General features: G+C 36.2%; 1 protein-coding gene across 2 annotated transcripts; it reads left to right on the plus strand.

Annotated features, from left to right (window-relative positions):
- The first annotated feature begins 2,866 nt into the window (after nucleotides 1–2,866).
- On the plus strand, nucleotides 2,867–17,516 carry YIPF5 (Yip1 domain family member 5). 2 transcript variants are annotated; one of them, XM_060635841.2, is made up of 6 exons: nucleotides 2,867–2,995; nucleotides 3,572–3,691; nucleotides 11,517–11,689; nucleotides 12,530–12,675; nucleotides 13,710–13,891; nucleotides 15,179–17,516. In XM_060635841.2, exons 2-6 carry the CDS (start codon nucleotides 3,582–3,584, stop codon nucleotides 15,339–15,341), a joined length of 774 nt encoding a protein of 257 aa, XP_060491824.1. In that variant the 5' UTR covers nucleotides 2,867–2,995; nucleotides 3,572–3,581; the 3' UTR covers nucleotides 15,342–17,516. The 2 variants fall into 2 exon arrangements, with proteins under 2 accessions (XP_060491824.1, XP_081646371.1); XM_081790245.1 differs by lacking the exon at nucleotides 2,867–2,995 and adding an exon at nucleotides 3,053–3,243.
- The last annotated feature ends 7,502 nt before the right edge of the window (nucleotides 17,517–25,018 follow it).

Consider the following 25,018-nt stretch of genomic DNA (forward strand, 5'->3'; position numbering starts at 1 on the left):
TTATGGAGGGCACTTGTTGGGATTAGCACCGGGTGTTATATGTAAGGAGTCACTAAATTCTACTCCTGAAACCATTATTAATGATATGTTAACCACCTTGGATTAAATATCAATCAATTAATCAATCAATCAAATGAAAAAAAAAACAGGGAGGAAATAAGGCACATCTAAAATCTAAGGACAATTTCATGGCCATTCCAAAAAAATGGAAGTTTTTTGTGTGTGTTTGTGAAATCCATTAAAGTGTTAGTTTGTATACCAGCATAGTTGTCAAACTAAATTAGGAGGTATCACTCATGATTAAAATATTATTTCTTTTTGTATTTATTGATTTATTGATTGATTGTCACTGGTTTGGTAACTGACATGCTAGGTCCCAGGGAAGACTGGGCAGCTTTTACAAGCCCACTTCATGTTCTATTAACTCTTAACCTATTTAAGGCTTTCTACTCCTAATGAACACAACTCAGTTACTTTAACAAAAGTCAGCACATTTACCATGTACTTCAGTTTCCTTTAAAATAACTCTCTGGAACCTATCCTGAGGTGGGGGGGATGCCATACCAAAAGAAAAAAAAATTGTTTTCCAAAAAGAAAGGTCTACCTGACTAGCCACAAAATTGACTGCTATTCTCAAAATCCCCAAGGGGTTTCTGCAGGATATCTTGGTTTATACTTCAAAGTCAAACAAACAATTGTGGAAGATTTAATCGTGTAACTTAACTTTTTTCCTTGTCTTATCAATTGGGGCAAGGGTTAGAGAAGAAAGAAAATCTAGTAAATATGGTCATTGCTTTTACAGACAGAAGCAGAATTTGAATAACATCTATATCTAACAATTCATGCCTAAGCAGCTAATATTGAACACTCATATTCTTACATTTTATTTAAATTTGAGAGTAATTTCTCCTTTGGATAGGAAGAAATAGAAATATCAGAAGAAACAAAAGAGACTAGAATTTTCTTTCAACCATAAGAACATTAAGTAGATGAAATAATAAATTATTGCATACAATGGATAACCAGAAACTCAGCTTCATAGATAATATAGCTTAGAGAGTATAACCAAATAATTTGTCAACCAAACTGGGATATTTTTGATAGAAAAAAAAGGAGAATATTAATAATTATGCTGTAAAATACAGCCATAAAACGGGACAACATGGCTGTCTTCAGTCAATTAGGCTAAGTGGTCATCCTTCCAAGAGTTGTACAGATGGTAACTACATCAAAAAATTATAAAGTTATTTACAAAAGTTGGTAAATTAAAAAATTTGGTGAGCTATTTCAGATATTTTCTGATACTTTAAAGGATAGCTTCCATTCATCTCATGAGTACATTCTTTGGTTTTTCAGTTTTGTCCTTTTCCTATAACTCTTTCCTTTGGAGGGGTGTGTGGAGGTTTTTTTGTTTGTTTTTATTTGTTTCAATATAGTTTGTATATTGAAAAAAAAAAAAACCTTTTAACTACTGAAATTTTATTATTCCTTTGGAAACTGGTCCCAGAGAAAAGGCCTGGTTTCCTTTGTAAAGACCATGGGATTTGGGGGCCAGCATATAATGTAAGGGCTTGTGGTATAAATTTTAATGCTATAAGCTCTGAAGACAGTTCTGCTCATTGGTTAACACCATGGCATTTGGAGTTAGAATTCCTTTACTTACAGAAAGTGATTTCACACAGAAGCCAGAGCAATCAAAATAAAAGAATCAAATTATGCCACTCTTCAGTTCATAACCTTCAGTGGTTCCCCTTTTCTTTTAGAACCAGTACCAGAATCCCACAAGACACTCTATCCCTGATCCTGGCCTTTAGCTCCAGTCTCAACTTCTATGTGGCTTTCCTCATTTGTCTAATCATCCTGGGTTCATTTAGACCAGTGATTTCCAAACTCTGATGTTATCCAAGAGACATTTTTAGTTGTCACAAGGTGGCAGTGGGGATGGGAGTCGTACTATTTGCATATAGCTGATAAAGTTCAGGGATGTTGCCAAACATTCTACAGTGCACAAGGCAGCATCCCCTGTCCCCCTCTGCCCCACGAGAATCATTTAGATTAAAATGTTAATAGTGCAAAGGTTACACCTTTCCTCACACCATGTTTTCCTTAACCCTAAGCCTTGCACACACTATTTTTACTGCCTGAAATATCCATGCCCTTCTGTTCCCCTTTTCACTTTTCTTTAACTCCTTTTGATCATTCCCTTCTCAAAGTACCTTTCCAGATTTTCCGTCCCAGATGAATATTACACTCTTTCAAAAAATTATAGAGGATTTAACAATATTAGTAACCATTTTACATATATTTATGTGTTAACCCCACCCCAACCAATCCCAGGTGAGCAGTACCATTTAGCTTGCATTCATCATAGTATCTCCAACAGCACAACTAGGAGAGATGTCATGCAACACTGCATTCAATGTTACTAAATGAACATTTGACAGCCTCACTTACAAAAGGAGAGTAATAGCGTGATCATCTCATTAGGGTGTAAGGATTAAATAATACACCTAAACTCTGTAACACTGTCTGAATTACACTAAGTCCACAGAGACCGGCGTTCTGTGGTTTGTGGACAGGAGACCGGCTCCGTCCGCTTATTAACAGTATTTGCAAACCCCCCTCCAGGTCTCCGGTCTATTGAGGAATTCTTCCTCCAGACAGTAACTAACAAATTTCTGCGCTTGCGCCTTTCTGCCTCTGTCGGTAACCAGGCTTCGGGAAGTATTTCCCTTCTCGTTGGCCCGCAAATAGACTGATCAATCGACACTGCGCATGCTCCGCATCAGGTTTCCCCTTCCCCGGCCCGCCCAAGGGCCGGGACATCCGACCCAAGAGAGGCGCAAAGTCTATCAACACGCCTGCGCGAGCGGGCGTGCCCCGGAAGCGGTTCTTTGGCCCTGTGACACGTAGCAACGCAGCCAGTTCAGGGCCCTAAGCGGTGTTTGGGGGTTTTGGGGGTTTGCCGGAGCCGCTGCCGCCGCTTCTCCGTTTGGTGAGTGTTTCAGCTTGTGGCACACTGTTCGGCTTCTCCGCAGTCTAGTGCAGCGCGGCTTGTTGCCGCCTTTCGGCGCAGCGTTCCGGTCCTTTCGCTCAGACCCTCGCTCCCTTTCAGGTCCTTGCTTTGACGCGTCCCCTATACCTCAAGCGTGGCTTTCTAGGAGTCTGCACCGTCGCGGCAGGCTCAGGCCTTATTTTGCAAAGAGGCAGTCGCATTGTCAGCGGCAAAGCCCTTCCCCCGAGGTGAGGAATCGTCTTTATTGTTTTTAGACTTCCAAGGAACCAGTTCTCCCACGACCCTTCCCCTAGTTGTAATGACAGTTGTAATAACAATTTGATGATAAGGAGCCTGGGCATACTGGCTCCTTGTAATGGAGGTGTCTTCCCAGCTCGTGATTTCGAGATTAGACGTTTCCTTTGTAACTGCCACCCAGATCTATCGTCCAAATGCTGGTGCCTCAAATTCCAGAAGAAATAATTTACTGCCTTCTGAGGCTTTTTGCCTAGTATCGAAACGAATTCAGTAGGACCTTGGGTATAAACAGTATTTGCCATTCTTCTTCTCTTGCAGATCATTTGCAATGTCAGGCTTTGATAACTTAAACACGGATTTCTACCAGACAAGTTACAGCATCGATGACCATTCACAGCAGTCCTATGATTATGGAGGAAGTGGAGGACCCTATAGCAAGTAACTTGTCAATTTTGACCATTTATTTAGTCAAGATTAAAGTGAAAGCATGTATCCTGAATGTTTGGTATTGCCTAAAACTGAATGTGGCAACATTCCCTTGTCAGGAAGGTGATTTTTCATAATCTTCCTTCCTCTGGAAAGATCTATGACATTGGTTTTGGTGTGAAGGGATTGCCCTAGTTAGAGTTTGGTGCCTTCTGCAAAATCTTTGGGTGGGCCTGAGTGCAAAAGTTGATTGTTAAAGAACTGTTTCCTCTTAATAGTATTTCTACATCATTTAAGATATGGGTAGGAGCTTGAAGGACCTAGAGGATACCTAGGCTATTTAGTCCACAGAACCAGTTAAAATTTTAAAATCTTGTGATGGCTAGTTTAGAAGTTAAATGAGTCCAGATTTCAGACCTTGTCACTGTTAACTCAGAGTGCTTAGTGACACTGTTTAGCAGTGTAAGCTGCCTGTTGTGAATCATCAGGTGATTTTATATATCAAGTGATAATCATTTTTATTACTCTTCTTACCAAAACCTTGTGCTCAGTACACACAAGTTGCCAGTTGCAGACGGAAGAGGGATCTCAAAACCTTTCAGCCCTGAACTTTTAAGAACAAAACAGAACAAAACACCCTGCTTTTTAAATAGGCTTTGGTGTTAGTGGTAGAAATACATTAGCTGAAAAAAAAACAAAACAAAACAAATACATTAGCTGAGGCATTCTACCAATCTCTAGGACATCATATTCTTAGCTTCTTAGAACTTTGAAAGTAATGTCATCAGGCATTAAGTATACCAGGGTGGATTAACCTTGTTTGGGTGGTCCAGGACTCCTTCAATGAGCAGAATTGGAAACATCATGTTGAGAAATACCCATTCCTTTATTTACTTAAAAACGTGTTTTGTTGTTTTGTTTTGTTTTTTAATCAGTGTACAAGAGGGAAAATCAATGCAAGATTGGTCAGAGTGCAGCCACAGGGCTTTGGAAAACCTGCCTCTGTATGTGGGCCTGTTTTTAGCTAAATGGTGTTTGCATTCAACAGAACTGTGACATTTGGATTACAGCCTCCTAGGGGTATTTATCTCTGCCTTTCTTTCCTGCCCTGTGCGTGTTTGCATCACTTAAAGGTGTGGCTTATCTTTGCATCCCAGTTAACATCTTCTCCTTTCAGTTTTCTGCAGGGAGGTGGTTTACATATTCTGTTGCTAACTATTCTCAATTCCATTACAATCAAATCGTGTACCAGTAAGCATTGTTTCAGTGTAATGAAGTTTTATTCCAGGTACTTGCATACCCACTATTGCAATTAACAAATAGGAGTTTATAGATGAAGCCTAGGAAAACAGAAAGCTTAATGTATTAGCAGTCACAATTGGGTTTCGTTTATAAGTATCATTTATATGTTCATATAACGACAACAACAGCAACAAGTGAAAGGCCCTTTGATCTTAATCTATTGAGCTTTATGACTGTCATATTGGACAGGTCCCACATTGTGTGTTAGATATGCCTGTAAAATACCAATTACATATTTTTAAAGTATTTAAAGCTAGTATTTTTTCATTTTTGACTTAACTGGTAAATATCTTTATGGAATACAGTGTTGATTTAGTCAGTACAGATCGTATTTACCATACTGTGTTCTAGTTTAAAACCAGCAGGAGCAAGTCAGGAATTTTTCCCAACCAGGTCCTACCAGAAAAGGAAAACTGTAAAATTCCATGGCGTTGTCTTTCTTGCATCTTAAAGAAGGAATGAAGACACCACTTTTGAAGCAGTCGTTTTCTTGGGGACTATTTCTCTTCGTTACATGACATTTATGAGTCTTACATCACCATTCTAAAGTGTGGCCTTCAGACCCTAGAGGGTTGTTGAGACCTTTCAAGGAGTCTGTAAGGACAAGACTATTTTTATAACAGTACTAAGACATTATATACCTTTTTAGGTGTGTTGACATTTGTACTCATGTTTTAAAAACAGCGGTTGATAAAATTGCTAGTACCTGAATGTGAATCAAGACAAGGGCATCAAATCGTTCCAGTAATCATTATATTCTTCATCGCCACACATTTGCTGGGGTGTAAGGGGGAACCACTTTTATATACGGATGCCCTTGATGAAGCAGTAAAAATTACCGTGTTATTAAATCCTGACCCTTCAGTGCACACAGAGTGGCACTGTGCTGCATGACGAAATGGGAAAAGGTCCTAAAGCACTTCTGGTGTGTACTGGAGAGCAGTGGTTAGGAAAAGACCCTGTGCATTCTGAATCGCAGGCTGAAGTAGCTGCTTTTTTTTGAAAACCATTTCTATTGGAAAGAACATCTGACAAACTATGGTTAGACTTCAGTACTGGGCACATGTTTTCTTGAAGATGAAATAGTTGAGCCCCTTACTTCAAGAAAAAAAACTGACAGTATGTGTAGCCAGTGGTTAAATTCAAGTTTTCAGGTAAAAATGAGGATTTGGGAAAACTGTCCATAACTGTCAGCTTCCTAGTAATAACCATTTTTCTGATTAAATCATTGGTCATATTAACAAATGTGATTTTCTTATACTTACCCTTCATATATATGTCTTTATATTAAATATGTTAATATTTGGGAGATAGGTATAACTCATACTAATATTTTCTAAATCACCAGTGAAGGTTACGGAATCAAAAATGAGTAAAGAAAGGATCCGTTCAAAGTGCAAAGCACATTACTGTATTCTGTGAAACAGTATAAAAAGTTTATCAGTGGAGCACCTGGGTGGTTCAGTTGGTTGGGCATCTGACTCTTTTTATTTTTTAATATATGAAATTTACTGTCAAATTGGTTTCCATACAACACCCAGTGCTCATCCCAAAAGGTGCCCTCCTCAATACCCATCACCCACCCTCCCCTCCCTCCCACCCCCCATCAACCCTCAGTTTGTTCTCAGTTTTTAACAGTCTCTTATGCTTTGGCTCTCTCCCACTCTAACCTCTTTTTTTTTTTTTTCCTTCCCCTCCCCCATGGGTTTCTATTAAGTTTCTCAGGATCCACATAAGAGTGAAACCATATGGTATCTGTCTTTCTCTGTATGGCTTATTTCACTTAGCATCACACTCTCCAGTTCCATCCACGTTGCTACAAAGGGCCATATTTCATTTTTTCTCATTGCCACGTAGTACTCCATTGTGTGTATAAACCACAATTTCTTTATCCATTCATCAGTTGATGGACATTTAGGCTCTTTCCATAATTTGGCTATTGTTGAGAGTGCCGCTATAAACATTGGGGTACAAGTGCCCCTATGCATCAGTACTCCTGTATCCCTTGGATAAATTCCCAGCAGTGCTATTTCTGGGTCATAGGGTAGGTCTATTTTTAATTTTCTGAGGAACCTCCACACTGCTTTCCAGAGTGGCTGCACCAATTTGCATTCCCACCAACAGCGCAAGAGGGTTCCCGTTTCTCCACATCCTCTCCAGCATCTATAGTCTCCTGATTTGTTCATTTTGGCCACTCTGACTGGTGTGAGGTGATATCTGAGTGTGGTTTTGATTTGTATTTCCCTGATGAGGAGCGACATTGAACATCTTTTCATGTGCCTGTTGGCCATCCGGATGTCTTCTTTAGAGAAGTGTCTATTCATGTTTTCTGCCCATTTCTTCACTGGGTTATTTGTTTTTCGGGTGTGGAGTTTGGTGAGCTCTTTGTAGATTTTGGATACTAGCCCTTTGTCCGATATGTCATTTGCAAATATCTTTTCCCATTCCGTTGGTTGCCTTTTAGTTTTGTTGGTTGTTTCCTTTGCTGTGCAGAAGCTTTTTATCTTCATAAGGTCCCAGTAATTCACTTTTGCTTTTAATTCCCTTGCCTTTGGGGATGTGTCGAGTAAGAGATTGCTACGGCTGAGGTCAGAGAGGTCTTTTCCTGCTTTCTCCTCTAAGGTTTTGATGGTTTCCTGTCTCACATTCAGGTCCTTGATCCATTTTGAGTTTATTTTTGTGAATGGTGTGAGAAAGTGGTCTAGTTTCAACCTTCTGCATGTTGCTGTCCAGTTCTCCCAGCACCATTTGTTAAAGAGACTGTCTTTTTTCCATTGGATGTTCTTTCCTGCTTTGTCAAAGATGAGTTGGCCATACGTTTGTGGGTCTAGTTCTGGGGTTTCTATTCTATTCCATTGGTCTATGTGTCTGTTTTTGTGCCATGGGCATCTGACTCTCGATTTTGGCTCAGGTCATGATCTCATGGTTTGTGAGTTCAGGCCCCACCTTGGGCCCTGCTGACAGTGTGGAGCCTGCTTGGGTTTCTCTCTCTGCCCCTCCTCTGCTTGCATGTGTGTGTGTATGCACACACTCTTTGTCTCTCTCTCAAATAAACTTAAGAAAGATGTTTATTAGTAGTTCCATCTTCTCTGTTGCAAATTAAGTTTAAAAAACTACCATCTTGCTTTGAATTTTGATGCAGAATGAAAAGAATATCCATGATAATCTGAAAAAGTTGTTAAATAATTTTCCAGCTACTTGTCTGCCTCACTAGATTTTCTTCAGATACTTCGACTAAGACAATATATTACCACAAACTGACAACAGAAGCAGATACAAGAATTTTTAGCTGTCTTCTGTTAAACCAGACAGGACCAAGATTGTCAAAAATATGATACAGTGCCACTTTTCTCAGTAATTTTTTAAAGAAATTCTTTCATAAAAATTTTATGCTAATATACGAAAAGTTTATTGTTACTTTAAATGAACTAATATTTAATTTTTTTTAATGTTTATATATTTTTGAGAGCGAGACAGAGACAGAGTGCAAGCAAGGTAGGGGCAGAGAGAGAGGGAGACACAGAATCCAAAGCAGGCTTCAGGCTCCAAGCTGTCAGCCCAGACCCCGACATGGGGCTTGAACCCACAAGCCATGAGATCATGACCTGAGCCAAAGTCAGACGCTTAACCAACTGAGCTACCCAAATGCCCCATTAAATATTTTAAAAATTTCTCAGTTTTAAATTCTAATATGATAAATATTGACAGATACATCCCACAGGAATAAAAAATATTTGAGTTTCCCAGTAATAAATTTTGAAAGTGAAAGGGGATCCTAAGAACAAAGAGTTTGAGAACCACTGGTCTGTACCATTTTTTTTTTTTTAATTGCATACACATTCATATTCTCTCTCTCTTTCTGTCTGTCTCTGTGTGTGTCTTTCTGTGAGAGAGAGAATAAAATACATTCTGTTGATGCAGATTGTATCAGCCTCCATATGGAGCTTTTCTAGCTGTTTCATAAACCCAGTTTTAGATTTATGATACATTCTAACAGAGATCAACATAATAGCATATTGTACTAAATCAGAAAATGTGAATTCTTCCCCTAGTTCAGTTCAACCTGCTAATCCTGTAGGATATGTGTGTGTGTGTTTAAGTAAGTAGAAATCAACATATTTCATACTAAAATGGAAAAAGACATATATGGGAAAAAAAGATATTATAGCTATCTCCATAAATTAGGATTTGGGGGTGATTATTATTATCATTGTTAAAAGTTGGTCCCCGGAGTCAAAAAGTCTAGTTTTGAATCTTGGCACCACCATAGGCAAATCATTTTAACCTAAATATTAGTTTATACATCTTTATAATGGGAAGGATGTTAAAAGCAACCTCCTAAAGTTATAGTGGCGTAATATGATATAATGCACATTAAACACTTAAAACTGTGCTTTACAAAGTAACATTCAGTTAGGTGACTTGTATTTCTGTAAATTTTCAGTAGCTAATCCGTACCTATATGTTATCTGTAACATATTTTAGAATGAATTTTGATAAATAATAAATGTACAACAGTTTTAAAGATGCAGAAGTTTTTAATGTGAAAATTAAGTCTTCCACTTCCCCTTGCTTCCAAGTCCCTTTACCTGTATAATTATGTGTATTATATTAAATGTTACATTATACTTAAGCCTATGTAATTATACGTAATGTATGTATATGTGTATAAAATACACATATTCAAATATATAGATACAGATGTATTCTAAAAAGTACAATCAGAGTGGGTGCATATGGCATATACTATTCTGAACATTGGGTCTTTTTTGTTTCTGCCCACTAAGTATTTTTTGATTATCATTCCTTATTAGTTCACATAGAAGTACCTCATTTTTTTTTAACAAGTGCATAGTAATTTATGCCATATTACAGGATATTTACTCATAACTGTTTATTTTGTTTTTTATCGTTTGCTGTTAAAATAATGCTTTGGGACACCTGGGTGGCTCAGTCAGTTAAGCATCCAACTCTTGATTTCAGCTCAAGTCATGATCTCACAGTTTGTGAGTTCGAGCCCTGTGTTGGACTCTGCACTGACAGCACAGAGCTTGCTTGGAATTCTCTTTCTCCCTCTCCTTCTGTCCCTCCCCTGCTTATATGTGCGCTCTCTCTCTCTTTCCCTCTTCCTCAAAATAAATAAAAATTAAAAATTAAAAAAAATGCTTCATCAAATTCTATATTACTATATAGCCAGAAAACTAAATAACGTTTTTTTTTAAGCTTGGATTGGACTAGAGTGGTAAATAAATCATGAGAGTCCCATTGGACTCTCCAGAGGGTTATGTATATTTGAAATTTTCCCATTATTTGGATTTGCTTTTATTTTATTTTTTAAATGCTTACTTATTTATTCAGAGAGAGAAAAAGAGAGGGGAAGAGAGAATCCCAAGCAGGCTCTGCTCTCTCAGAGCAGAGCCAGTTGTGGGGCTCAGTCTCACAAACCATGAGATCATGACCTGAGCCAAAATCAAGAGTCAGACTCTTAACTTAGTGAGCCAACCAGGCGCTTCAGATTTGCTTTTAATCAAGATGTTCAGTTAATTTAAGATTTAATTTTAAAATCTCAAGTAATATTCATGGCAGTCATTAGTCTTATATTTATCAAAAGGAAACTATAAAATTTTAAAAGGTAATTAAAGGATCTTTAAGCTTTCTCAGTTCTTTTTAAAATAATTATTTTACTTCTGTATTTCTTACTGTGTATTTAGATTAGTCCCATTGATGGGTAAGTCATATTTTTCCCCAGAACATGGTAAAACAAGTTTTTAAAGATACTGCTTCAATGTCCTTCTGTTCACTGTTGTTTTTTTGGTTTTTTCTCATCACTAAAATAGCCATGGTAAAGCCTCTTTTTCTACAGTGCGGGATTTTACTACAGCACATATCAAATGAGACAGTAAGCGTATACCTACTTTGAAAAATTTTAAGTGCTATTAAAATGCAAGGTAATACTAATAATGTTTTGTTATATTCAGAAAGCTTTCGAGAAAGAGGCTTGAATTTTTCCACTCTGTGTTTGAAATTGATGGTTGTTCTTAAAGAGATTTACACATTTGGAAAAAAATAACATACTACAGAGAGTAAAGAATGATTGAACATTCAATGGAGATTCAAACCACAGTGGGAAATTACATAACTTGTAGTACAAAGTCTATCATGTTCAGTTTTCATCCATAGTCTTAGGTATAAATTTTATTCCTCAGCTATCTTTATATTATATATACTACTAGAGGGGGAGAAATAGATAAGATTTCTAAGTTTTCATTTTTTGACCACCTAATCTTTAAAAGTTTCATAGTTTATAAAATTCTTAAGCGCTGTAGAAGTGAGTGTTGGCATCATCAAGTAGATTCTCTGAAAAACACTGACAACTTACCATTGGAGATAATCATATTGATCCTAGTAATCATTTCAACACCATTTGCGAAAACTGGCCAAGTAGCTATCCTAGGAGTTGTGTGACTGTGACTCTCTCGCTCTCAGGGATATCCACTGTTGACGTAATTCTCAGAAATGGAACTCTGATTTACAGGCAGTATGCTGGCTATGACTATTCGCAGCAAGGCCGATTTGTCCCTCCAGACATGATGCAGCCACAACAGCCATACACCGGGCAGATTTTCCAGCCAACTCAGGCATATACTCCAACAACACCTCAGCCGTTCTATGGAAACAACTTTGAGGATGAGCCACCTTTATTAGAAGGTAGGATTCGTTGCAGAGTACTCTGTAGTGTCCAGCTGGTTAGTGAAAATAAATCAGAGTTGGGAGAAGTTATCCCTTCCTTTGAGAGAATAATGTTACAGAAAAAATGTTTTCTACTAAGTAACCCATTTTGAACAGAGTGTGTATGAAACCACACTGAGCCATAAGGGACCAGATTTTTAATAGATCTTTATAAAGTGATTATTAGGTCAATATGTGAACATTGACTTTTACTTCACATTATTGATTCAATTCTGTCAGTGGAAGAAATGGAAGGAAATAGCATGGTAGTGATTATTCTATATGGAAGAAGTTGGCAAAACTAGTAACATCATTGAAAAATACGGTGATTTTCAAATTCTGTTCCAAAACCCATAAAGCAGTACTTCTGAACATTTTGGGCTGGGGGGGTGGGGGGTGTCGGATACCCTTTGAAAGTCTAACGAAAGCTATGAATCAAACAAATACTCTTCTCAGAAAAATGCACACCTGTGCATAGAAACATAGTTTTATATACAATTTCATAGCATCTCCAGGTATTGCTGAAGCCCCAGGTGAAGAACCCCTTACTCCGAACCCTGTCCATATATCCTTTTTACGCAGTCGTAGCTGAGAATGTCTTGTTTTGTCACATCCAAACACTTTTTCCATCACCAAAGCAGAAATAAGACTTTTGTGGAGTAAACACCACAGTCAGGGAAGACTGGTATTGAGGACTCCCCACAATAATGTCTCATATTGCTGAGTGTTTCATTCTGTCTCCTGTTCCAACATAGATTCTGGTAAACTAAAGATATATCAACAAATCCTAATTGACTTTCTTATTTTCTCTTCCTTTAGAATTAGGTATCAATTTTGACCACATCTGGCAAAAAACACTAACAGTGTTACATCCATTAAAAGTAGCAGATGGCAGCATCATGAATGAGACTGATTTGGCAGGACCCATGGTTTTTTGCCTTGCCTTTGGAGCCACATTGTTACTGGTAAGATTTTAGTTTAAACTCTCAGTATGAGATTAAACAACATTCTTTAATGGCCAAGAGCCATTTTTGAGACTGTTTATACATCAGATCTTTCATGTGTTTTGAATGGTATTGAATTGCTTGAAATTATACCCATTCATCACTTCTCCGTTGATAATAAATGTAATATATTTGGAAATACTTTTTTATGTTTATTTACTTATTTTGAGAGAGAAAGAGAATGCAAGTGCACGTAATAGGGGAGAGAGAGAATCCCAAGTAGGATCCGCACTGTCAGCGCAGAGCCCAGCCCGGGGCTCCACCTCACAAACCGTGAGATCATGACCTGATCTGAGATTGAGAGTCACACACTTTAGTGACTGAGCCATCCAGGTGCCCCTAACACATTACTGTCTTAAGTCTGTTCAGTAATGTCTTTTACAAGAGCATAATTCAGTTTTGTTTTGTTTTTTGGTTTGTCAAAAGACTGTATAACTCCACCAATGGTTTGGAAAAATAATGAAAGAAAAATACATCTTCCATTATATTTTTCTTGCTTGTTCGTCATTTTTCTTTTCTCCTCCCTTCCCCATAGAACCCTGGTGTCCTGCTTATCCTGACTTCCTTTCTGTTAGCTCCTTTTGGTGATATTTGTTGCTTTCAAGGGATATTGGCTATTATCCAAACATTCTGCAGGATTTTCCATCTTGGGTCTATAGTTTATTTGCTTCAAATCAGACAGATTTCTTTTTAGAAGTCTACTGCTTAAAGGTGATTGTAGCATGATTTTGTGTCTTTATTTGCTGAATTGTTCATATACTACCTGGAAAATGAAAAACCAAATATATGTATATTGGGAAGTAGGTACTTCAGACTTCCTGAGAAAGGTATAATAGCCAATTGTTGTTTTACTACTCTGCTTAAAGAATAGATACGTGTACAGATTTTGATGCTCACAAATTGAATATTTTCTACATGTACTTTTTTAGGTGAAATAAAGCCAAAAATAATTTATTTTTTTCCCTTTTAACCCATAATCTTTTCTTTACCCATAGGCTGGCAAAATCCAGTTTGGCTACGTATATGGGATCAGTGCAATTGGATGTCTAGGAATGTTCTGTTTACTAAACTTAATGAGTATGACAGGTGTTTCATTTGGTTGTGTGGCAAGTGTCCTTGGATATTGTCTTCTTCCCATGATCCTACTTTCCAGTTTTGCGGTGATATTTTCTTTGCAGTAAGTACTGATCTTTATTTGGGGGTTGATTGACCAGTTCTCTGTAGTAGGATTTCCCTCACGATCAGTTTAGGATAAATCACTAATTCATCAAACTTGAGATAGTGCCTGTTGTGAATGAGGACTATCCTCCATTAATTTCAGTGATAAATACTGAAACTAAGAATAAATTTAAATTTTTTTAATTCCATCTCTGCTTTTATCTGTGATAAAGAATTTCACTACTTTTGTGTTTACTTGGCACTGAACAGTAGTGATTGTTAAGTCAAATATTGCATGAAAAGATCAGGTTGTGAAAATTATACTTTCCATCTCACAGTTTTTAGACTATAGCTAATTTCTTAAAGATGTTGGGCATATGTTAAGTGAATGAATAATAAAACACATACTGTCTACTTGGCAGCTTTTTAAGTGAAAATGAAGCATTCTTTTTATGGCAAGAGGCTGTTAGTAGCCTACCATGTTCTCAGATGTATATGTAAGCAGCTTTAAGTGTGTAATTTGTTAAATAACGTTTTAGGTAAAGTGAGAAGGAAAGGTGTAAATTCCTGCTGATAAATTCTCTGCTCACAGCCAGCATGCAGCTTCTTTATCAACAGTTCAGGCTCCTCCTTGTGGCTAGTGCCTGGCACAACCAGTGATGGGGCTTTGTTACCCTCGGTTTAGGACAAGAGCGTGTAGCAGCTCTTCGATACTAGAGATTTGGCAAGATGATGGCCTCACAGTGTTTCTGCTTTGCGTAAAAATGCTTCAGATTTTCAGTGTAGAAACCTTGACTCTTCATTTGTTGAGATTGGTACACTTATATTTGAATTTTACAAAAGAGATTTTCTATGAATGCACTATTTTCTAACCAGAGCAGTTTTGCTCTCAGGAGGCATTTGGCAGGGTCTGGAAGTAATTTTGGGGGATGCAAAAGTGTTAAAGGCCAGGGGTTCTGCTGACCAGCCTTACAATGTACAGAACAGCCCTTCACAACAAAAGTGCATCCATCCCAAATGTCAGTGATGCCAACATTGAGAAACCTGGCTCCTGTGCTGACAGGCATAAAATGTAATTATAAATGAGATTTTTGAATGTGGATGTGAATGATTCAGCATTATTGAATTCACTGTGAGGTACTTTATTTTAGCATTTGAAAACAAAATCTTGACCATTTCTTCAGATGTGTACAATGTGGATTTAAAGTGCTTTTCTTTAGAATTGGGTTATTATTATATTCTTACGGTATCTAATCTCATCTACTGCCTCCCCCCCCCCCCTTCCGTTTTTCCTTTTCGGTTACAGAGGAATGGTAGGAATCATTCTCACTGCTGGAATTATTGGTTGGTGTAGTTTTTCGGCTTCCAAAATTTTTATTTCTGCATTAGCCATGGAAGGACAGCAACTTCTAGTAGCATATCCTTGTGCTTTGTTATATGGAGTCTTTGCCCTAATTTCCGTTTTTTGAACTGAATTGATCTGGCATGTGGACACCATTGAGCCAAAAGGACTTTGAACTCTTATATTGGACCAGCGAACTGCTACAGTGCAACTCCCGTGCAGATCTAACGTTTGACTATTGGCGCAGTGGAAGTAAACATACATCTTTTGTTCATTTTTATAGAACTTTTGAATACTATGTTGGATTTACTTGCAGTATGACTAGCTTTAAATGTTTGTGCTTATACCAATAAGAAGTGCTATTTCTTTCCTGTTCTGCAGCCTTTGAAAAACAGATTTTTTTCTTGCAAATTATATTAAGATGTTTTTGATAGGTTTTTATCAACTGTGGGAAACTGACCACAGGGCTGATAATCTTTTCTTAAAAACAACCCAGTCTTGGTTAAGAAGACACAAGATTTACTGCAGAAATGTTTTTCCAAGGGATTGGGAAAGAAAAATTGCCTGTAATTGCCTGTATTCTCAAGTTAGATGCACTTGAAGCAAAAAAGTGATCCCAATGTAGAGTTTTATGAGTTTGCCCTGCATAAATTTGACATTCCTTTAAATTATCTCATGGAGTTTTTGCTAAAATTCAACAAGACAACAAGTTCCTAGTCTACTTGATTGTAGACAGGAAGTGTGAGCACCTGTTGAGGTTAGCATGAACTAAACCATAGTGACCTAGACTGAACGCATTAATGTTCATAGTCGTATCTCCATGTTTCCTAGGAAAAAGAAAATCACTAACCTTTTTTGAGAAATAGATTTAAAACGTCACAGTTTCAGTACTGCAGTTATCAATGTAAAGTGCATTTGATGCTTAGTAATTAAAATTTTCCCAGTTTTAACTGTGTTGAGTTGACTTTTGCTGTTTTTGGTGTCGCATTTTCTTTAATTAGGTTCTGGTTTTAACTTGTATTCATAATTTATTCTAAGCTTGAAGAATAGAAGTCATTTAGTATAGAATCAGAAAAGAGATTAAATGAAAAGCAATGTACTTTGAGTTACAACATTATTTCCTTGTATTAAATTTATTTGGTTCATGTCATGTTCTCTTGCCAGAGAATCTATGAGAAAATGCTGTATCTTGTATTTTGATACAGCATTGGCTTTTTCTGAAGAAAACTGCCTCTGATTTTTGGACAGGCTCATTTACAGTTGTGAGAAAGATGCCTTATGGGAAGGAAAATGTTGCCTTTTTCAAAAAAGGAGACTTTCAGACCAAATAAAAACAAACACCAAACTGATGTCAATGGTTCTTTTTAAAAGTTAGTTTTCAATCATAAAAGGAGGTTAAGATAATAAAACGCATTTCTTGTAAGATCATGATTTCTGATCTCTGGAATCATATAAATATGTTTTTCTTCATTAATACTTAATTTCCTAGAGGAATACTCTCACTAATTTGTTTTGGGCTGGGTTTTCAAACATACCAAAGTGTTTTAGAATATTTTTTATTGTAATCTGTGTATAGTATTTGTTTTGTCTTTTTCAGTTCATTTTATAAATACACACTAATATTGTTAAGGTAGATATAATGAGTGCCTTCTGTGAATATCCAGTTTTTCCCAATGATCAGTGTAGAGGATGCTTTGGGAATTAAATTTCCCTACTATTGCTTAGACTTAGACCATTAATCTTCAGCCAGATTCCCCAAATGGATCAAATTGTTTTATTTTTTTGCCTCTCCGAGCCCCAAGATAATACTTTTTAATTTAAATCAATATTGAGAGACTATTGTTACTTGTCTTATAGAACTCCAAAATGATTACATGCAAACCCATTTTATGTATAACGGTTATCCTGTCAAAACAGCTTTATAGTGGAATTGTATTTAATGTAAAAGGTTAGTTCTAGAGTTTGCTTGCTACCTGGTGAGTCCTGTATAGCCAAAATTTCCCTTCTAAAATTTCTCTTTAAAATGCAATATATGTAGCCATATTTATGCATACTTTAAAAACTGAAAAACTATGTTTCAAAAAGTTGTATGTAATAACTTTATTCTCTGGCATTGTAGTAGGTTTCTCTTTCTTGAGTTAAGTTACAAGAAGAGCATCTAGCTTGCTTTTAGGTAGGGCCCATTTTATACCAAAACCATATACATGTACCTTTAAATACTAGACACACTCAGTATAACTTCAAGCTCACTTAGTGATTGTTCCTGGATAATAAATTTACCATGAATGGATCTGCAAGTTCACTCACTGGAGCTACTGTGTTATGTGTTACTTATGCATGCATGCATGTATATCAAGGACAGAGAACTGCTTGTATGTATGGTATAAATGTATATTTTATGACTTTTAATACCATGTTACATTACCACGTTTACCAGTGGGTGCTTCCAAGAGCTATGTAACTAAGCTTGTAGGAAGAGGCATTCTTCCTCCAGACACAGTTATAAAGATGGTGCAAAATTCTATAAATCTTAAAATGCTAATTATGTCCTCAAGTACTAAGCATCCAGTCAAAGAGAATTTTTTAAAATGTATCTAACGACATGATTTCAGTTAGAATTTAAGTACTGTGCATTGACATTTTCCAAGTTTATTTGTAAGCTTTAATGGGCATTGCTCAACTCAAATATACTCCAAAGCTAAGTAAGGACAGTTGTCTCTGAAGATCAAATTATGCATTATTTTTATAGTATTCATTACCTATTTAAAAAAAAGGAGACTTTCCTTTCTGAAGTTATACACTTTTTTCCATATAAATGGAAGAATTTAGAGCTTTGGGCAAAAGGAGAACTCTAGAAATTACAATCTTCTCCTATAGGGTACTGTGACCTAGTTGTGGAGAATTGTGGGAATTCAGGAGCACATTGGAGATCTGCCTGTTTTCGTATAGAGCAGAGCTGATGTAATGACTCAGACAATTTTCTTAACTTGCCCTGTGAGAGAAATAAATAATAATGTGTGTGTGTGTATATATGTATATATAACATATAACAATAATGTGTATATATAATTGTGTGTATGTATATATATTATATATATATATATCTCACAGGGCATTTTATATATTTTATAAACATTTAGAGTTAGGCAAAAACATAAGTACCTTTTCAAAGAGTTACAGTAGTTAACAAGAGATTCCTTTTTTTTTTTTAGGATGTATTTAGGATTTGGGGGAAGGAATGGAAATAACAAGATATCAAAGTTTGTTGTGAATGCCCTAAGGAAGAATTGGATCCTGTTTGGATCCTGTGCTTTTATGAATAGTAGATAAGAATGACCTATCATATCATTAGCTTGTCAAGAATACAGTAGTTACTTTCAAACAGCTTAAGTAAAACCTATTCTCACCACTCTGTACAATCTATGCTATTAATATTTTACACCACCAGTGAAGACATAATTGATTTGTAACTCTACCACCATCCTAATTATTGAAGTTTGGATTTTAATACATTACTATTACTTGAATTTCAATAAGCTTCTTTGTTCTTTAATAATTGAATACTCATAACCAGGAAATAGGTAAAATAAAACATTAAATATTATCGATTTCTAGGGATTGGCAGAGTACTTACTTAAAAGTGTTTTATATTGACCAGTGTATGTCTCAGAATGGCGACTATAAACTGAAGAATGAAATCTAGCAGTGTGTAGTTAGGATCTTGCATCACAGGTAGGAATACATCGTCTACCCTTGTGCACTTTAGTCCCTACTTTAGTTAATGAAGAACACTGTCTGCTGATGGAGCACAGTGTCCTGTGTTTGTGCAAATAAATTAAAATGATTACGTCCTCAAATGAGGCCTAATTAAATACAGAGCTGTTCTCCTAATTTAAAAGCACAAATACTTTCTTGAGCACATTAGGTTCTGAAAATCGGATATTACATTTTTTGTGAGCCTAACTAATTAGGCTTACCTTGCATATATAAATTTGGCTTATTTCTGAAACTACCACTAAATCTGATAGCATGCAGAGTGATTATGCATTAAGATGTTTTAAATAGCTTTTTAACACTAGTGGCACAAAAAGAATTTTAAAAATGAGAAAACAAATGAAGTGCTCAGAAACATTTAAGATACTTGTAAATTTATATACTTACTTGAGTTACTCTGATTATCTTAAAAGTAGACAAAGCAATATGGTTATTTCATTTTTTTTCTCCAAGTAAATATAAATCAAACAAAGGTCCTTAGAGTTTCATGATAAATTTGCTTACAGTTTTCAGTTTGTGATCTTTGATAATGCTGTATGACTTGATAGTCTTTTCTTTAGGTAGAAATGGTCCTACAAGTCCTACTATTTTTATATGTTTTAATTTTCAAAACAGCATTGCTCTGTGGTTCTCTATTACCTCAGCATATTTATACTACTCAAGCAGCAGAATGGGAATACTGGTAAAAGTATCATGTCACACCCACGCTTCAGATTATTCCTACATCAGAAGGGAAGACTTCACTGAAAATGCGCTTTTTTTTTTTCCTTGCCCATGTAGAAGAATAAGTCTGACAATGTCATTTTTAGGTCACTCCTTTACATAGCTTTTTGTAAAAGGTTCTGAAATGTGACCATTTTTAATTTCTCATTGAGTGGATCTGTGTGCTTTACATGATTTAGTCATTTCAGGACCTTCCCCAGCATTTACTCTAATTGTACTTTAATTGTATCTGTAGTCCTCTTTAGAATATGAAATATATAGTATGATCTGACAGTGACTCTGCTCACATTAGGCCTTGTTACCCAATTTGTTACTATGTCAATTCCCAAGAGTTAAACTGTACCATGGTAGCAATTAAAAAGACTAAAACCAACATCTCTACTCAGACATCTGCAGAAATCAGTTTTTTATATAAATTTTTATTGAGCTCTCAGAGTTGAATTTCCTAATAAAATGATTTAAAATGCTTCTTTTTTTTTTTTTTTTTTTTTTTTTTGCTTGTTTGTTTGCATGGGGTTGTTTGTTTAGAGGATGTTTGTTTACTTTAGCATTGTATTTACATTTTACGGCTTGTTTTTTTAATGCACTTTAAAAAAAAAACACTTTCTGAACTGTTTCCATGTGGTACATTTTCATCACTGCTTGAGCAGTCCTGTTAAAAGAATCTTCTAGCTTTAATGACATTTCAGATACTCCTTGCATATCTAGGTCTGTCACAAGGTCATACTTAACCCAGTCTCAATTTTTACCATCTCTTGAGACCATATTTTATTCTGACTGGCCTAGGTCACAATCTTCCTGCGATAACATGGTTTTGGTTTTTCTATAAAAGATTGAATCATTTCTATGGTTTAATAAAAGATTAAACTGCATCTGCAATGAGGTGAATGTTGTTTAAACAAGGTTGTCCTTGCTGAACCAAAGTTAGAGTTTAATATTTGACGTGAGAGTCATACTGATTTTCTGTTCTTACTCATATCGCAAAAATAAGAGAGAATCATTTATGAACAAACCATGGAACCTCTTGTCTTAACCAGGACCCAGCTAGAAGCAGAACGGGAAGCTGAGCTGAGACTATGAAAATCAAGACTGAATTGAGGGTGATAGTGGAGAATCTGGGGCCTTAACAGAATCAACAGGAAGACAGTGGGAGAGATTGTGCTAATATGTACTAGGAGATTTGTTTTAATACTTATACTATGTCATATGAACACTAATATAAAATTTTCAGTGTATCAAAATACAGCCTATTTTCATTATTGGTGTAAAAGCAGTAAGTACTAAAATAAAGGAAATCAAACAGCAGGAAGCTGTTAATTCTTTAAATCACTCTTATAAAAAAAAAAAAAAAAAATCACTCTTATCCAGAAATCCAACTGTAAAGCAGGTTTTAAACATCCAGACAACACGATACAATTCTTGCTGATAGTCATGTTTGCAAAAACTTTCACAAATGAATCCATGCCAGCCCTAGGGTTGGGAAATTTTTCTTATTAAACTGTGCATGCTGCTATCACAGCTTTGGTCTCCCTCCTTTCTTTATTGGAGACAGATGGGATCGGGCCTCCATCCTCTAAGACTGGAGCAGGGTACCTGTGGTCCCTGACCAAGATCTGGAAGAGAGTATTCATTAACTACCACCATAATACTCTTCATTTCATCTGCCCTTGCCTCCTCCGCGAGGCCGAGTGCGCTGGCTGTTGGTACCCCTCCAAACAATTTTCTCCATATTGGCAATTACAATATTATGATTCAGATCAGAGCTGATGAATTGAAATAGTTAAAGAGCGATGAAAAGTAAGCAGTTTGTCAACATGTTTAAGAGAAACAATAGAACTACTGCCCAGGGTTTGGCTTCTATCCCTGCCTCTCTGTCCTTTTGAGGTCTGTGTATTCCAACTTTAATTGACCCTGATAATAGCAATGAGATGTATTTGTAACATTTGTTGTGCATATCAAAATTTTATGTTGCCTATTCTCAGTTGTTTAACAAAAACGTTATATTGCCTCTCTAAGTGATGGGGAAAATAGACTTGATATCTTTTTGCAGCATTACAGGGAGGAATGAGGCCCTTGCTTGAAGTTTTCCCGCCTTGCTCATTGAGCTTTTCCCATTGAATTTGGCCCCCAACCATTAAGTTCCTTCTGTGAACCAAGTCCGGCCCTTGGCTTCCCCCTTCCAAGCTGAATATTCTCTGCTTTCATGCTTTTACTCACAACTTAATTTCTTTTTCTGATTGCCCTGGCACTCTCCTCTAAATCCTTTCCAAATTCTTCACGTTTCTTTAGTTGTGTAGCCCAGATCAGAACATGAATGTTTCATGCATATATGTATATAATAGTCACCTCACATTTACTTCTTTTTGTGTGGTTAAGAAAGACATATTTCCTGTGTGCTTTTGAACTGTAAGCTAAAAGTGGAAAATACATCCCTTAGCACTAGCTGTGCTAATAACTGGTGAGACCTCGATTAAGTCATTTTGAGCTTTGGTTTTTTTCTCTATAAGATGAACACATTGTGTGAAATTTTTGAGGCATTTCAATTCTAAAATATATATAATGTGTAATATATATTTTACATGTTATATACTTATATAGAGAATATATAAATATGCATATATTGTTGACCTGGTAATAAAATCTTAGTCTTATTCAAAGAGAATATATATTGACATGGGAAAGTGTTCCTTATACACACACACACACACACACACACACACACACACAGCTTGTGTCTATCTTATCCCAAAGCCATATATATATATATATATATATATATATATATATATATATATATATGTAAGTATGTATAGAAGAATATATTGAATGACATCTTTGTTTTTAAAAATGACATTTTTAAGGGATGTCTGGCTGGCTTAGTGAAGCCATCTTAGTGACTCTTGATCTCAGGGTCATGAGTTGTAGCCCCGTGTTGGGCGTGGAGCCTACTTATAGAGCAAACAAGGAAAGCAAAAAAGAATGAATCTTATTTAAGGAGGTATATCTGTGGTTTGAGATATCAACCAAATCAGATTTTTCACCTGGCACATATATTTTATTAAGTGAGGGAATTAATGAGTAGATGGTCTTTTCCAGAGCTCTTAATTTGATTGAAAGAAGTTTTAACTATACCTTAGAAAGAAAACATGATTTTGCCATAATAAGTCCTAATGTAATTTTAGTTTTTAAACATTTTGTCCTTCTAATCTAATTGCAATAAAAAAATATTAAATAGGCACATCACCTGTGAGCCAGAGTTTGCTCCTCTACCATTAGAGTTGTCTCTCTCTCTTGTTTTCTTTTTTTTTTTTTTTTTTTGGTTCATCAGTGCCCTCTATCTTGTAAAAATACCTAATTTACTCTAAAGTACCAAGGACTTTTATCTATGTTAGCACTGGCCTCCTGCAGTACAACATAACTCCTTTCAAAAGCTCCAGTAGCCATTTCCTTAGTTCAATAATTAAAATGTCTTGGACAAAATAAAAGCTGTGCTATTCTTGAGGCAGCAATTATGTCCATTTCAGCAACATGGGAAGTGCGGGAAAAACCAGCATGGTTCTCAAAAGGCAAAGCCAATAAAGGAACAGGAGGGGGGCTTCTGGCTGGCTCAGTTGGTTGCGTGAGTTCGAGCCCCGTTTCAGGCTCTGTGCTGACAGCTCAGAGCCTGGAGCCTGCTTCAGATTCTGTGTCTCCCTCTCTCTCTGCCCCTCCTCCATTCGCGCTCTGTCTCTCTCTGCCTTTCAAAAATGAATAAATGCCAAAAAAAAAAAAAAAAAAAAAAAAAAGACAGAAAAAGAAAAAGAAATCTAAAAAAAAAAAAAAAAAGGAACAGGAGGGGTTGTCTTGGTTCCTTTTTAATAAAATGGATTTTTATACTTAGAATATGTGACATGCAAGAGGATAAAAAGTATAATACAATGAATACCCACATACCCTGCCTCTAGATTGAATGTAAAAACATTATTAAGTACAGTTGAAATGCCCTTTTTATATTTTAATTGCAATCCACGTCTTCCCAGCAGAGTTACTAATATTCTGAATTTTAGGCTTATCGTTCAGCTTTCCTTTACCTTTTTAGTATGTATGTGTTGTGCCTGTCCTTAAACAATGTAGGATTATTTAGCAGTGTTTTGACTTTTATGTAAATGACATCACACTAGGCTTTTCTTCTGTAACTTGATTTTTTCACCCATAAGTTTGTGAGATTCAGCTATGTGCATACTTCATGAATCTCTGTTTACTAGTATGTAATACTTCATTAATATATTGCAGTATGCTGGTCCGTTTTCCTGCTATGAGCATTAAGTTTGTCTCCAGTTGCTTGCTTTCACAAACCGGTCTCTAAACGGTCCTGTGGATGTCTTGTGCACATATGTGCAAGGTTTTTCCTGGTAACTTCTATAGGGCTCAGATGCTAGATCTCTTCCTTCATGGCTTGTGTCTGTCTTATCCCAAAGCCATTAAAAGCAGCTTCAATATTTTCTTCTAAGGATTTTGAAGTTTTGCTTTTCACATTTAATTTTTTTTTAATCCACCTGGCACATGAAGTAAGGATCCAGTTTTGCTTTTTCCCACATGAAACACGAGTTGTTTCGTAACCGTTGATCTATCTGGGAAAGGGACAGTTAAGCTAACCATAAGGCACTTTCTAGGTTAGCCCTAAAAAGAATGGAAGGGAAAAAAGGAATCCTTCCCCCCTCCCCCACTTTAAAGACAAGAATCTGTCTTTAAAATGTGTCTACCTTTTGTTGCCTCTGCTACCCACAGGCCCCTGGAATTGGCTTCATTAGTATGAGACATATGCCTTAGAGGAAGCCATGCCTTGGGATAGTGGTACTTCCTATCTCCTAAAGCAGAGGTCAGTAGATTTATTCTGTAAAAGGCCAGGTAATAAATAGTTTATACTCTGCGGGCCAAGAGGCAAAAGCAAGGATAATATGTATACCATGTATATTATACATATATTATATAATATATATATTACATATATATATATATTACATATATATATGGTGTATGTAATGCTATATAAACAAAAAGCAAAACAAATTTCCACAATTTTTTTTTTGAAAAAATAAAAAATGTAATAATAACTGAGCATAGTTTTTGATAACACAGGTGTACTAACATGTAGAATGGAATACTTCCTGATTATCTAATTTAATTTATTCCTGCTAACAACCCTAATGAGATAGATATTCCTACCTACAGTTCATTCACAATGAAAATGAAGTTCACACAAGGTTACCCTGATGCCAAATGTTGGAGCCATTTTTGCATAGGGGAATTAATGTTAAGTTTTATTTT

The sequence above is a fragment of the Panthera onca genome, chromosome A1, assembly GCF_046562875.1.
Source record: "Panthera onca isolate mPanOnc1 chromosome A1, mPanOnc1 haplotype 2, whole genome shotgun sequence".
NCBI lineage: Eukaryota > Metazoa > Chordata > Mammalia > Carnivora > Felidae > Panthera > Panthera onca.

Excerpts from the sequence above, each read along its gene's own strand:
- YIPF5 (XM_060635841.2), top strand. The coding sequence starts at position 3,582 with ATGTCAGGCTTTGATAACTTAAACACGGATTTCTACCAGACAAGTTAC. Across the intron at positions 12,676-13,709 it reads TTGGAGCCACATTGTTACTG|GCTGGCAAAATCCAGTTTGG; the intron begins GTAAGATTTTAG and ends CTTTACCCATAG. Across the intron at positions 13,892-15,178 it reads GCGGTGATATTTTCTTTGCA|AGGAATGGTAGGAATCATTC; the intron begins GTAAGTACTGAT and ends TTTCGGTTACAG.